A 16,219-nucleotide genomic window follows, 5' to 3' on the forward strand; every position below is an offset into this window, starting at 1 on the left:
ACAGGATCAAGCATGCTCCCCTTTCCCAATAACAAAACCTATGTGCAAACAATGGGCAACTTGCATAACATAAAAATTTTGCTCCAAGAGCTCTGGGGGTAATTTTATCCATGAGGTGTAGTTGTTTGACTTTTCAATATTTTGAACAAAATGGCTATCACAAAAATTTGATCAGATGTCTTTGAGGGGAAGGGGCGCGGGAGGGGCGCTTGTTATCTTAGAATCGCTTGTGACCCTTAAAAGAAGCACTAGAACTTTCAACTGAATGAACTCCCTCCGAAGTTTCTACACCAACTTCTTCCATGCGAAGTGGCCTGAGAAAAAAAAATAACAAGTTGAAGTTTTATCGCTCGTTACTTAGGCAGCGTTGTGACTGCACACGACTGCTTTCAGTTATAGTATTGCAAAGTTCAATTTTTCAGGATGGCAGAAAAAATAAATTTGTATTAAATTTTAAGTGTAGTTGGAGATGGTGCAAATTCGCCATGTCTAAGCTTGCCATATATATGATAGTTTTTTTTTTTTGTATCTTTTTTTCCAAAAAGAGGTATAGCAAGGGTTCTTATTATCAATATTTCCTTATTTAGTTATTAGCTTGTTTTCATTCAATTCCTAAATTACTTCTTTTTCTAATATTTATGTGGATGTTTGAATAAACATCTCCTTAAAGCTGCGGTTTTGTCTATGAACTCACACAAGACGTAAATAGCGACGAAGACCACACTGCCTTTTGAACTGACACAATTTTGCCGACTCACACGATTTAAGGTGGTCTTTGGTTAGAAAATAGGTGTTTTTCAAGTCTTCAAGAGGACTCTCCCTTTACGTTTGGCCTTATTATTTTTCTTTTCATATTTATTTTTTTATAAAAAAAAATCAGTCGAGAAGGAAGTTTTAGCTTCCGAGTCCGATGATTCTGACTTTGCTCAGCCGAAATCTAAAAAATCAAAATCGACCGTGACGCTAAGTGAAACGGATCCGGATGTAATAGAGGCCAAATCAAAAAGGACGAAGCTGAAACCGAATGGAAGTGAAGTTGAGAAACGTGCTACAAAGAAAAAACAAATAGGGGATAAAAAGATGAACGGCAAAGTACCTAAAGGAAAGGAAAGTAAAAGTAGTGACTCTGAAGATGATGAACCTGAGATAAAACGGGCAAAAGAAGCTAAAAGAAAGGTGCTAGAAAAGAAACAGCTAGATTTAAGTGACTTAGACTCAGAAGAGTTACGCAAAGTGACAGGAGTTACGGAGGAGACGAAGAAAAAACAAAAAAAAAAGTTGATAGTTTCTTCTAAAGTGGATGAATCTGGTAGTGATACAGGAAAAACAATACCCAAAACAACAGCAACAGCCCCAAAACCATCTGAACCACTTTCTCGAAAACTTTCTCTTGAACCACCGATGCTTCACTGCAGTGATGAAACAGATGAAGAAACAAATGTTGCCGAGCCTTCAACTGCTAAAGCAGGAAAAATTAACCGAACGAAAAAGCCTGTAAAACTTCAAAGTAAGAACGACTCATCTTCTGAAAGTGAAAATGAAAGGGGATTGCCTAAAAAAGATCTTTCAAGAACGGAAAGTGATAGTGATGATAGTGACAATACAACACCGGTACCGCCAACTATAAAATCTAATAAGATTGAGCGAGGTAAGTTGGGAGGAAAAGTACAAAGAACCCAGAACAGTTACTTAAGCCTAAATGAAATGAAAATGCTCGATTACAACGAATTGACAAATGCATTGAAAAAATCAGTGCCTGGCTACCCTGTACAGGATTCATTGTGAGTTTAAATCTCTCTCTCTCTCTCTCTCTCTCTCTCTCTCTCTCTCTCTCTCTCTCTCTCTTTCTCTCTCTCTCTCCCTCTCTCTCTCTCTCTCGCTCTCTCTCCCCCTCTCTCCCTCCCCCTCTCTCTCTCTCTCTCTCTCTCTCTCTCCGTCTCTCTCTCTCTCTCTCTCTCTCTCTCTCTCTCTCTCTCTCTCTCAACTTACCCTTCTTTCTCTCTTTTATGGCCCTGATACCCTCTCTTCATGCTGCAGAGCAACTGAGATTTCTCAAGAATGCACTCATATAAACATGGTTGCACAGAAGTCCCTTGATTTGGACCGGGCTTTTTGCTTGTCTTACCATGAAAAAGCCGAAAATGCCTATAAGTTAGGATTTGAGTACTGTGCAGAATGGAACAAGTTGTCCTTTAGAGCCCAATGATGGGAGGGTTTGGACGCTCTTAGATTCATTTAATTCCAGCATTAATATGAACATCTGTAGAGAAAAGTGGATCCGCTCCACAAAATTTGTTGTTTTTCCATATAATTTTTTTTGTCTACATTCTCTTTACTTTTTTTTAATTTTTTCACTCTTTCATTTTTTTTACTCCGTTCTCTTCATTATCCATTATTTTTCACCATTAGATTTCTTCTTACGAAATTCTTTCCTTAATTCTAACAATTCTTACAATCCTCAACAAAATGTAGAATACCCCACCCTCACTATATATCCCCAATATCCCGCTATATGTTTAAATTAAGGACCGTTTTATTGCCTACTCTGGCACATATCTGTCCTTCTTTCCTCAAGTGGCTATATATAATCGCTAATAATACGTTGTAATTTGCAGAGGAGCATTGGATGTTTATATGGAAATTTACCCTACCAGGGATCTAGAAAAGGCTAGGAAAAAGTTCCGAAGATTACAACCTAAGGAACAGGAAGAAATTTTTTTGATGTACCGCCAAAAAAAAGATGATTTTCAAAAAGAGATGAAAAAATTTTATACCGTGAGTTTTTTATTTTTCGTTTATAGACATATCTCTAGCAGACCTATCTGTTCTTAGTGTATTTTAGGAACTTTACCCATATCGCTCTTTACTTAGGTAGCGCTATCGCGCTGCCTATGATAAGTTTCTTATTATTGTTCTTTTCAGGATCCTTTGGCCTCCATTGGGAAGGGGGGGGCATTTACCCCTCTAAATATTTTGCCTCTCCCCCTAGATTTTAAAAAAATGCTTCATTTGGGTATTTTCATTGAAAAAAACCTTTTTGTTTGTTTTTTTGTTGAAAAAAAAAATTATATATTTAGCCTCCTTTAGGTTTTCAAAAGTATATTTGCTGTCTATATTTTCGTGATTTGACGTCACTTTCAAGTTTACTGAAGAAAATAGGCTAACTAAGTAAACCATTATAAGATGAAAGTAAGAACCTAGTTAATATTTAGCTTAATATTTTTGATTTGAGCTACAGTTTTTTTATTGTAAGTAAAAAGAAATTATGTACTTTAAGCTAGTCTCCTGTCCCTCAAGCTTAATTTTTTTCTTGCTTTCTCGCAAATTTTTTTCTTGCAAATTTCGACTAATCTAAATTTTTAACTTTAATATTTGATAATTAGAAAGCCAAATGCCTTTCTAATTTTTACTTGAATATTGAAAAATAGAATTGACTTCGAATTTCGAGCTGAAGCACAATAAGGTAACCCCAGATAAAGAACAGTATCAGAAACCGGAAATGATGTACTCCTGTTGCAAATTAATTCTGCTCAGTTATTGTCATTAATTGTCAAATATTGACATTTTTTAAGACTGATAAAAATGTTATCTTTAAGCCTACTGGAAAGGATATTAAAATTATCGATTGAACTAGCTTTAGAACGACTCAACAAAATAATACCATCAGCATATGCAATAAAAGACACATTCCACCCCCGAGAGATAAATACTGAGGATAGAGAACGAAGAGATTCCGCCATAGAAATATTAAAAGTATAAGGGGATAATACTCCCCAATGTCTAACCCCACGACCAAAATAAATTTGATTAGAGAAAGAATCAGTAGCAGGAATTTTATTCTAAGCCCCGGATACCAGGATCTAAGAACTCTAACCACGGGAAGGGGGATCTCACCATTAATTAAAGCTGAAAGAGCAGAAGCGTGCGAAATGTTGTCAAACGCTCCTTTTATATCAATCAAAAGTGTATAAAGCGGAGAGCCAGACGACCTTTACTCGTTAATAATCGAATTAAGAATTGCATGGGCATGGTCACAGCCTATTCTTCTTGAAGCCTACTTGATTAATCCAAATGTTCAAAAATACCCTTTATACATAGTTCAAAAAGCTTACCAATTATAAAACCTTTTGTTATGGGTCTACAAGAGTCACGGGATTGGAGATCTCTTTTACCGGATTTGAAATAGGAGTTACCACCCCCACCTTGAAAGATGAAGGAATGCTACCAGATTTGAGAACAAGATTAAAAGAACTTCAAAAGAAGAAGAAGAAAAGAAGTGGGAGCGTGATTTAAGTGGGAGAAGAAGAAGAAGAAGAAAAGAAGTGGGAGCGTGATAATTTGATGTGATTTAAGTGGATCCCATCCTCGTCTTTCTCTGATATTGTTGTTTTTGGCATTGTTTAGCCAGTTTTTTTAGTTGTTGTGCTATTTCTATGTCTTTTTTTATTATATGACCCCGAAATGCAAATTTGGCGTTTTGGGGCTTGTGATAGTTATTTTTTTGAAATAAGTGTCTCATCTTATCTGTCTTGAGAAGATTGGGGTTTTAGTTTGCGACCTGCACCCAATAAAGAATCAAAGGAAATCGAAAAATATATTTATACTTTATGTAGCTCTAAATGTAAATCGTTCCCCTGCGGAATTTTTACCAGAAAATGAGTAAAGAAACAGTCAGCATTGCATGTGTTAAATTAGAACTATGGGGATATGATCAGGATTGGGAGTAGTAAAGTAGGACATAACTTGATGTTTTCTGAAAACAACATATCAACTTTTCCGTTAAGCTTAAATGTGTCAACTGTCATGACATCAAAAAGGTATAATCAGGGGTTAAAATAAAACAGAACCGTATCTTCTAAGTATGTTATAAATAGTAATAACCTCTAAAACGAAATCCAATACTGATAAACCTAACTACCACCATATCCCAAGATGTTTGGAGTTTTTTTCAATTTCTTTGATGAGTTATGGATGTTTGAAAGTTGGCATTGACAGAAATACAGTTTTTAGTAACAGGAGGAGTCAATAAAGGAGGTAAGTCACCCTAATTTTCAGAAAGAAGATTTCTTATTAGAAAATCCTTAACCCCTCCTTAATTTTCATGAATTGGAACCACTGCCAAATCAAAAAAAGGAATGCAAGTGAAAAATCTGCATAAATAGGGCAAAAATACAAGGCAACATTCAGCTTAAGATGGTGTAGCTTCTTCTTTCAAGATGTAGCTCTTTTGGGAATCAAGACTGTTTCATGTGTGAATTTTTAGGAACAAAAAGCGTACACCTGAATATTTTGAACAATCACAATCTGAGCTGTCAATAGTTTGGAGTTTGTATCTGCATAATCCGTGTAGTTATGCAAGTGCCATAAGTTTATCTTGTGTATCAATTGAATAATGTAATCTCTTGTATGTGGAGCGTATGTTTTCCCCCGTATATGTGTTTTATGTTTCCTTTTTTATACGGCCCACGGGGCTTATGGAAGCATATATAAAACAACACTGCTCTCTAATTTGGTTTGTCTTTCAAAAAGAAAAAATACTATGATAAAGCTTCTTCATTTATTTCGAATTGTTTTTGCAAATAAGTTGAAATTCAGAAACAAATCAGTGGTGTTTTTTTTTCGTTTCTTGAAAGTATCGTTTTTACAATCGGTTTTCGATAAAAAGTTATACTAGTGTTGAATTTGCTTTTTCCCGCAATAACTGTTCATTTTTAGTTCTTCTGTTGAAAATTTATTTTGAAAAGAGAGTCCAAATTATTTACTTTGATTTTCACATATGTTTTAGGGCCTGGATCAGGAGGAAAAAAGGTTTTTCAAACTTGCTATTCCGATAATACGTGAAAAGGTTAGTGATTTTTGCATATTTTTTTGTCTGTGTCCTCATCATTGTGTCGATTCGGATTTTTAATTTAATTGAAATTTTTCAAAGTGCCAAAGGCATTGAAAATGAAATCTGTTTGAATTGGTTAAGCGAAAACTTACACAACCATATATTTATTCTTAGACTTAGGTCCTCATCTATTGGTGTGTAGGGCAACTCCACGTCGAACGCCACAGGTGAACTCCACGTCGGACGATCTTAGCTAGAGACCACAGTTCGTTGAGGGATGAAGGCAGACCTCTTATCTCAGCTTCTAAGGAACGACTAATCGTGGTCCTTTGTCTACGGCTCTTCCACAGGCTTGGAGGGTTCCAGCAGTATGCTTCATATGGGAGCCTTGCCTGTCTGATTTCAGTCATATTACCTCAGTGCCGCCGTCTTCTTTATCTGACTTTATTGGGTATTTGTTGCTACTTAGTGAGAGACGTAATCTAGGTATTAGGTACTCTATCGGTGAAGCCAATTGTAAGTATTCTTTGTAGGCAATTATTCTTAAATTGAAGCAACTTTTTCTCTACAGCTATAGATGACTCCTTTATTCGCATCCATATGCCAATATGGATATTACCTGGCTGTTGAACAAGCACAGTTCAGGTTTAGAGAGTGTTTGCTATGTCTCCAATGTATATCTTAATAGATTAAGATACACATATAATGCGTTTCATAATCCATACATATCTTAATGAATTTAGAAAAAATGAGGGAATTCAGTTTCTAATGAAAAAGGTGTTCATATACATTTGTACAGCCTTTGGTAATAGCAGGCACCAAATAAAGGACAATGGGGGGGAGGGGGTATAAACAAATAAAAAAGCTAAAAACATTTGGTACCCAACAGCTTAAGAGGTTGTTGGCTTCTTTTGAAAGTATAGTTCCCTAAGGAATCAACAGATTGTTGATGTTTGAAGTTTTATAGATGAAAAGTGTTGTAAATTTAACTAATCGGTGTTGCTTATTTATTTTTACGATTCAACGTCGCAAAATTGACGAAAACTGGTATTCCCTAAAAACTTCATAGTTTTTAAGCAACCAAAGGGAAAACATTAAAAATCGTGGTTTTCCCACTGGTCAGATAATTTTTTTATGGCCTTGATACTGTGCGGCCTCCGGCCAAAAATTAAACATCTATTGTATATCTATTTAAAAAAAATTTAATAATGCATAGCAGAGCATAAGGAAGAGGTTTCATATTAGTTTAAATGGATCAAATTACCGGATGGAGAGAATTATGTTTTTTATTTGGTCCGAGACAGAGGAGTGTAAAATGTTAGCAATCATGATTCTTTTTCCATTGGGTGACGTATAAATTGCCAAAGCAAAATTTGACTTCTTGTTCAACCTTATCAAAATTAAACACAAAAAAACAAGGTTTTTTTTCAACTGAAAGGATCAGTATTTACACTTAAAACGAACAGAAATTACTCCGTATACAAGTGAGGTTGCCCCTTCCTCAATACCTCGCTTTTCGTGCTAAAGCAAAATTAAACCATATTGGTGTAATTGCAGTTACTGAAGTATAGGAAGAAAATCCAGATCTCCTTAAAACGACTGATTTTCTAGAGTTTATAAAGCTACGCCCGGTTGACCACCCACTGGGGAAAAAAGGGGGAGGAGTAATGATTTTCGCAAAGGATTGTCTATCTCCTACCCTTATCCATGTGCCAGGACTAGGTGATTGCGATGAAATCATTTGGATATCTACTAAGCCCAAATGCCTGCCTCGGCATACACTAATTTAATCATTAGCTCATTTTATTATTCACCCGGACAGAATGCATGTTCTCGTCGTAATTTTCATGATAGGCTTCAAGCAAGTCTTGACTTTATGTTGACAAAGTATCCAAATCCGGCATTTTTGTAGCAGGAGACGCAAACGAACTAAGTTTTAACTATCTTTGCAAAGATCGGCGTGCGTGTAACTGAACCACCGAGTAACTGAACCCCAAGTACCTGAACTAGCGTGCAACTGAACCACCGTGCAACTTAACCCCTGCATAACCGAACCCCCGTGCTGCTGAACCCTCGTGTGACTGAACCACCGGGTTACTAAACCCCACTTAGCTAAACCCTCGTGCAATTAAACCCTCATGCAACTCAACCCCATTTAACTGAACCCTCGTGTAACTGAGCCACCGTGCAACTTAACCACCTTGCAACTGAACCAAACTACTATGTTTTCAGTATTTTACAATCATGAGGCAATATCAATGGATAAAACACGAATTTGATTCTTTACAGGTCCGATCATGTTGGAATTGTTAGTTTCTTAAATCCATGATATAAACGCCTGTCAAGATCATTCATAAAAAATCTTAATAACTCCAGCTTTTTATTCATTATTCTTTCAATATGCCCTGAAAGTTTAAACTTCAAACCCTCAGTTTTTTACCCTCAGCTGTTCTCGAAACATTGTAGATACGTTTTCTTGTAAAACTGGATGCACATAGTACCTCTTTATTTATTTGAAGATGCTCCTGAACATTTTCCGAGTGATGTAACGGCTGATACCATCAGCCATTCTTGATATTGCTGATATTCCCTTTTCACAACCAATGAAGGAAAAAATATTTTTTGACTGTTTGGCATTCTTCTTGACATTCCTCTTAGGTTTGACCTTAATGCTCCGTGCTTTTTTTATTTATAGGATCAAACATGCCCTCTTTTCTTGATAAAAAAAAATCTTTTATGTTAACAATCAGCAACTTGCATAACTTCGAGCCCTTGCACCAGAGGCAGAGGGTTGTGAACGCTGGAGGCATAGTTATTTAACCTTTGAACTGTTTTAAGTAAAATGGTCATCTCAAAAATTATCGATCGGATGTATTTAGGGAAAAAGAGGGTAGAGGTGGAAGCCCCCCGATCACCTTTAACTCTTAAAAAGTGCACTGGAACTTTTGATTTCCAATTGAATGACCCCCCCCCCTTCCCAACTTCATACAAAAATATTTTCCATAAAAAACTTATGTGTTAACATTGAGTAACTAGCTTAACTTAAAGCCCTTGCCCCAGGAGCTGTTGGTGGGATGGTTAACCCCAGAGGCATGGTTATTTGACCTTTAGACTATTTTGAACAAACTATTTTTTTGATTGGATGTATTTGGGGGGGGGGGGAATGGTGGTTAAGAGGGAGGGGCTGATTGTCCTCTGATTACCTTTGATTCTTCAAAGTTTAACTTAAAATTTCAATTTTCAATCGAATGAACCTTCTCCAAAGTTTTTACGATCATCTCTTATATAAAAACCTTAAATTTTAACAATGGGTATCTTGCAATAACCTACAGTTCTTGACCAGAGGACCGTGGGAGTTTTGTTAATCCCGTTTATTATGTGACGTTTTATTACTCGATTGGAAATTGAAAGTTTTAGTGCCCTTTTTAAAAGTCAAAAGTGATTGAGGGTAACCAGCCCCCCCCCCCAGCCCCCGGAAAGAATACCTCCTTCGGAAAATACCCCCTGGAAATACCACCTCGCATAAAAACCCCCTCCTGGAAAATACCTCCCTGTAAAAAAATCTCCCCCCGAAAAATACCCCTTGGGGTTGGTTGGTTTCCAATCACTTTCTACTTATAAAAAAAGACTAGAACTGCCTGGGGATTATAAAACAATTTCTACCTCCATCCTCCTCTTGTCTCTTCCTTAGAGCTAATTCTGTTTTTATCAGAAGGCTCAATGAGAGCTGAGATGTTTTGGTATTAAAATGCACCCTTTGAGCTATCTGCCTCTCTCCGTAGCTACAAAACAACCAGAAAACCCCATTGCAGAAGGTTAAATACCTTTTTAAGTTTTTTAATTTGTCCATTGCTTACAGATAGTATTTGTTGTTGGGAAACATACGGACATTTTTTGCGTGGGAGTTTTCTTGGGGGAGGAGGGGGGGGGGGGGTTCTGGAGGACTTTTTATGAGAAAAACATTTTGCACGGGGAGGGGGCAAGACTTGCTTATAATTTCCTCTTTTTCACTTTCCTTAGCCCTTCTCACTTAAACTAAGAAATAACACTACTCAAATAAATTATTCAAACTAGGATATCCAAATTTTCGGCGAGGGAGTATTTTTCAGGGGAGGGTTTACAGTGGGAGAGGGGGCGAGTAAATGTCTAGACCCGTAGACGGTGACGGGGCGAAGAAAACCCCCATGAACAGACATAAAAAAGGAGAAATAAATCAGGCTTTAAGAGTTTATGACGTCTGGTTTTCTTTGTTTTTGTGACAATAAAGCAGACCTTTTTTATTAATCATCTTGACAGTCATTTGTATCATAATTTTAAAAAGTAAATAATTCCAATAAGGTTGAACATGTAAAGATTCTAACTTGTGTTTTACCCAATGTAAGTATGGTGTCTGAGCTGCACGAGGGTTCAGCTGCACGGGGATTCAGTTGAATGGTGATCCATTTGTACGGTGGTTTAGTTGCACGGGTGTTAAGTTGCATGGGGGTTCAGTTACACGGAGGTTTAGTTAAATAGGGTTGAGTTGCACGACGGCTCAGTTAAATGGGGTTTAGTTGCATGAGGGTTTAGTTACACGAGCGTTCAGTTACACGGGGCTCAGTTGCACAGGAGTTCAGTTCCACGGTGGTTCAGTTACAATGGTTCAGTTGCCTGGGGTTCAGTTACATGGTGGTTTATCTGCAATGGAACCGCAAAGAGCAGAAGCTTAAGCAAACTGTTAATTTCCCTACTACAAAAGGTGAAACCAGTTTGGATGTTATTTTTACCAACCTTAAAACCTTTTATAATTCTCTAACTACCCTTCTCCTCCCCCCCCCCTCGGTGGTAAGCTATCATTTCATGCTACAGTTGAAACCACTGCTAGCAATGCCGTATCCAGGGGGGGGGTTTCAAGGTTTGAACCCTCCCCCCCCCCCGAAATTTTTGACCGAGTCGAAAATAAGTCGAAAATTAGTAAAACCTAGGTAAAAATCAGTAAAATTAATCAAAAACTGAGTCAAAAATTAGTAAAAACCCCCCCGAAAAAAAAATCCTGGATCCGCCCTTGACTGCTAGTTTTTAAAACGAATTTCTCGGTTTCTGAATTTTCGTACCGGCCAATAACAAGTCAAGGTCTTTTTGATTTTGGATCTTGGATTACGTCCGAGAGTTGTGATGATGTTGTTTCGTGTGTAAATCTTAATTCAAACGTTAGTCTGTTTCAAACAGAACTAATGCCAAATTACCAAAATTCTTTCCCATGGGTTACCAAGAAGGTATGATCCGCAGATAAACCTTACATTAATGAAAAAATAAAAGGACTAACCCATTTGAAACTAAAACTTTTTCTGTTTGGAAAGAAAGATGATGCCTTAACCCTCCGTAAACAAATAAAGAAAGAAATACGTCGAGCTGCTTCTCGTTATGGTAAGAATAAATTAAATTTCTTAAAACCTCAGCAAGGGTTTAAGATAGTGAAAGAAATAAGGGGTCGCTCGTGCAGGAAGCTTAATTTTCTTCTGGATGAACCGCCTGAACAGACAGCCAATGAGCTTAATAAATATCTAGCTAACATTGTGCAAACGTTCCCCGTCTATCGGAAAACTATCTAATCCCTGAAACTTCAAAAGATAAAGTCCCGAAAATTTCTGTGGAGAAAATAATAGAAAAATACAGGAACTGAAAAAAAATAGTGTATGTCCCATTGATATCCCGATTGATCTAATAAAAGTATTCCCTGATAAACTATCAACACCCCTTGTTAGTATTTTTAATGAAATTAGTCATTCCGGATGCTACCTGTCGTGCTGGAAGCTTGGCTATATTATTCCAACCCAGAAGAAGGGAGGCCTGGACGATTTTACTGGAGTGCGACCAATCATCTATTGGAATTTCTTATCTAATTGGTTAAAGGCAGAGATTCTTGAACTTATTGATAGATTCTTGCATTACCTTGTTAGTCTTTTTGACATCATTCTTAAAAACCTTGAAAACCCTGATACTTGGTTGAATCTTTTAATAATTGATCTCCAGAAAGCGTTCGTCCTAATTGATCACCATATCCTTGCAAATAAACTGCTGACGGAGTTTCAAATGAGTTCCTTTCTGTTTAAAATTGTTGCCTTCTTTTTAAGAAATAGTTTTCAAGTGCTTAAATATAAAAATGTTTATTCCGATCCCCTTCCTATCTTTAGTGGGGTCCCCCAGGGAACCCTGATGGGTCCCATTTCATCCCTTATAACGATTAATAGCCTCATGACCACACAGATCGATGAGAATATGTGGACGACCTGCCTGCATTTGAGGTTTGTAGACGAAATATTAAAGTTCAATTATGGCATTACTTGACGGTGTCACACAGGAGGCTTCTTTGTCGAATATAAAAGTTAAGGTTAATAAATCGTCTCTTATGACAGTCAATTTTTTAAAGTCACCCCCTTCTATCACAAACCCGATTCCTCCCAAAATCTCTTGTCACATGCAATTAACTACTTTGGGTGACAATTACTTTTGACTAGAAGTGGGATACCCATGTTCAAAACATCCTCAGACAAGCTTCCCCTTCGGTTTCCCTTCTAAAACTTTTGATAAAATTTTCTTGCCCCCAAAGGATCTTCTCCAACTTTATTGTTCTTTTATTCGGCCAACACTGGAGTTTGCTTTTCTATTGTGGCATATCGGTTTTCTTCAGAACCTGTTTATAAGATTGAAGATGTCCAAAAACGAGCACTTAGAATCATAAATGGTGAAGGGAAGGTTCCATATCATTATCTAATAGGTACATTCAAGCTCACCATGTTGGCCGAGAGAAGGAACATCATGTGCTTTCGTTTTGGTATCAAGACCTTGTCTGTCCCCGATTACGTTCCATCATCTCCGAACCCTCCCTTCCCGCCCGCAACAGACCCTCCCGTATAAAATCCCAAAAAGTACCCAAACAGAAACCCATCCTTGCTAAACATGAAAAATATCGCAAGAGTTTTGTTCTGACTTTTGTTGAGTTGTATAATACCCAGGAAAACAAGTAATTTATTTTATTGTTATCTATTTATTTTTGACTTTTTAACTAAGTTTTGGCTCATCTTATTTATGTGTTTTGTACAATGGATTATGTTAGAAATGAAGTTCAAATTCTCTTGAAATTATATAACAGTGCTATTAGTGACATAAAATTCAAATTTGGCAACCATGCAGTGAATGAAATATTTAAATTAAGTTCTATTCTAATTTTGAAGCATTTTAGAACTTTTAAAAAGCTTTTTATTCTACAGGAGTTGTTAAAGAACTGGAACAAAAAGTCAAACTTGTTCCAATCTTTTTGGTCGCCTAAAACTACTGCTAACAACTCACCGCAGCACCAATCCACCTGATGCCATCACAGCTACACCCGCTTCTCCATCCCAATCTGTTCAAAGCCTCCCTCTTTATACCCTCCCTTGAAGTTCCCATTTTCCTTAAACCTTTGCAATCTGTCAACCTTCATCTGCAGAACGTGTCCTAGCCATCTCAACCTTTCCCTCATTATAGCCCAAGAAAGGGGGAACCACACTTTTCGTACAGCCTACTGTTTGAAATACGGTCAGTCAAAACACATTAGTTAGCATTAATTTTCAAACCTTTTTTAGCATACTGAACTCGCAAAACCTCTAAAATTTCATTCATTTTGCTCACACTTTAATCCAGGATGCTTAAATCATCAGCATAATCTAAGTCCAGGAAAGTTTTCCTCTGTATTTGGTTTCGTAGTCTCCCATTGGCTTTTTCTGTGCTCCTTAAGACAAAGTCCATTAAAAGGATCCATATAAAGGGGGATAGAACATAACCCTCCCTAACTCCTGGTTTAATGCAAAACCAGCTGCTAACCTCATTTCCTACCTTAACCGAAACAGTGTTATTCTCATACATAGCACTAATCACTTTAATGTATTTGTCTGGTATACCACACAAGGATAAGGCCTTCGCTAAAGCTCTTTCTATCAACAAAACCGAACGCTTGCTCATAATCTATAAAAGTGAGGACCAAAGATGTCTGATAATTCACGCGCTTCTCAATTATTAACCTAAGAGTGAAAATTTGACCGAAACATCCTCTACCCCTTCTAAAACCGCACTGTTCTTCTCTTAACACTTAGAGATGCTGTCTACAGCATCTCTCAGTGTAAAGAGCACCGTATCACCAAGTGATTTGCTACCTACAGAGACTAGACTAATGACTCGATAATTACCACACTCACTTTTATTACCTTTCTTATGCAGTGGTTTAATTTGGGTTTTACTAAAATCTCTAGGCATTTCCCCCTTTTCAAAGATCATATTCATAATCTTCAGTAACTTATTTCGAACCTCAGAGCTACCATATTTAATAAACCCATTTACCACACTATAAGCACCTGGGGCCTTATTATTTTTTATCCTTTTAGTACTGTCGCTAATTCTTCCTCACAAAACAAATCTTCCTTCACATCCAAGGTATAACAAACTTAATCTTCCTTTTGTATTTTTTCCTGCAACTCTTTATTTATCACTAATTGTGGCCCTCTTCCTATCTTTAACTGGGACGAGTTGGGATTTACTACTCCCTCTCAATTTATTAACATGCCAGCAAAATATTTTACTATTATGCTGTCTAGCTGCATCTTCCAGATCCTCCAGGTCATCTTCCTGCATCTTCCATGTCACCTAAAAAGGGTACTAAAATCTCTGATTTTTTATCAAATGAGGCCTCTCCCTATCTTCTAGATTCGAATATCTTATAGGTTCGATACAACTACCTGTGGAAAAAAACAAATAAATACACGTCCATGATCCTTCTTGTGGCAAAAAAAAATAAAATTACACATTTTGTATAGAGGAGCTTGAAAACTCTACAGTAGGGCTCTCTGATATGCTAAATCTGATGGTGTGATTTTTATTAAGACTGTTTGACGTTTTGGTGTTGTTTCTCCTGTTTTTCAAAAACTAGGCAAATTGTCCCACGCTCGTAATTTTTATTAGGTAAAATTAAACTCAATGAACTACATTTTAATCAGCATAAAAATTAGATCCTTTGGATGCTTCTATTGTTATTAAACTGTTTTTAATGTTTCAGTTACTACCGAGCCTCGTTGATCTTTACTACAGTTTGTTTTACCACGAACTGTTTAATAACCATTAGGTTAGGCTAAAATATTTGTTTAAATGAGATATAGGCAAACCGTCGATTGCGAGCTAATGATAGCACACAGGGAACTTTTGTGATTGGTCACTCTCGATTAATTTTCAGAAACAGCGCATGGGGTGACTAATCTGGTTTGCGCTGCTCATCTGAAACCTATGATTTTACGAAAAAAAAAAACAGAACTAGTGACCCGTGTATCTGCCGTTCAGTTAGTGCCTGTTTAGTTAGGAGTGACGCTATTTTATTTATATTGTGTTTTCTTAATACTGCAAAAAATACCCATTTTTGTCTTTATTAACCCTTCCGCACCGTGGTATTATAATGGGACTACGATTTGCAGCAAAGTCAAATTCAATAGGAAGGGCTTCCTATGCTTTAGTTTGGGTTTTTATAGACACCATAAGTATTATGTAAACTAGGTAAACTAGGTATATATGAAACTAGAGGTAAACGTGAAATGATGTTTGGATCCATTAAATTCACCAGTTTTTTTTTCGATTTTTGCTTGAATAATTGATTTTGTGGTGTGGTGATAGTGCTGATATTGCATTTAAATTCTAAACGGATTTTTAAGTTCTCCATAATATTCATAACCTAACTAGTTAGTATTCATCGAATAGCATTACAAATTAGTTCTGCTCTGACTAAACGAGAGAGAATGCTCTTTCCAAGTGGTAGATCTAGTATTATCTTTTTTTCTAGATAAATATGATTGCGAGTGAGCACAGCGTTGAAGGCCAGAGCGAAGATGAAGATTGATGTAAGGGGATTTTTATGTATTGAAACAGATGGTGCAATTTTAGTTTCGTCTTTGTATGTTTGGAGGTTTTAAGTTCCATATTTTAGGTTTATATTCAGATTGATAAGCTAGGTTTCATACTACCCCACTGTTTCTAAGTAAATTTTTACTTAAATTGGTACAGTACAGTATTTCATTCCTTTTATAGTGATACCAGGCATGTATAATTTTCACGGGTCCAACATTAAAAAACATATTTAATTTTATAATTTGAAAAAGAAGTGCTCAGGAATTTAGGGGGAGGGAGTGTGAGAACCTCTCTCTGCGCACATCCCTGGGGGATACTTGTTTCAATCCAGTTGGGCTACATAATCCCAATAGGGATATTGGGAAACCCTTCTTGAGTCACATTCGCAGCGCTTTTATGGATTCTTCATATATTTCTTAAATTTAGAAGCCCCTATTTGTTAATTATTTCGCAACCTAATTAAAATTTTGATCTTTGTAAACAGGC

The 16,219-nt window shown here is 36.8% G+C and overlaps 1 protein-coding gene across 1 annotated transcript in view; it reads left to right on the top strand.

Annotated features, from left to right (window-relative positions):
• Nucleotides 1–15,942, top strand: part of LOC148954077 (uncharacterized) — a 56,624-nt gene extending 40,682 nt beyond the window's left edge. The window contains exons 10-13 of the mRNA XM_089086908.1: nt 868–1,781; nt 2,616–2,775; nt 5,786–5,845; nt 15,669–15,942. Coding sequence (XP_088943034.1) covers nt 868–1,781; nt 2,616–2,775; nt 5,786–5,845; nt 15,669–15,725 — 1,191 coding nt within the window. The 3' untranslated portion in view covers nt 15,726–15,942. The remainder of the gene's footprint in view (nt 1–867; nt 1,782–2,615; nt 2,776–5,785; nt 5,846–15,668) is intronic.
• The last annotated feature ends 277 nt before the right edge of the window (nt 15,943–16,219 follow it).

Source organism: Artemia sp. Qi Xiang Cuo, chromosome 3 (genome assembly GCF_049724085.1).
Source record: "Artemia sp. Qi Xiang Cuo chromosome 3, ASM4972408v1, whole genome shotgun sequence".
Lineage (NCBI taxonomy): Eukaryota > Metazoa > Arthropoda > Branchiopoda > Anostraca > Artemiidae > Artemia > Artemia sp. Qi Xiang Cuo.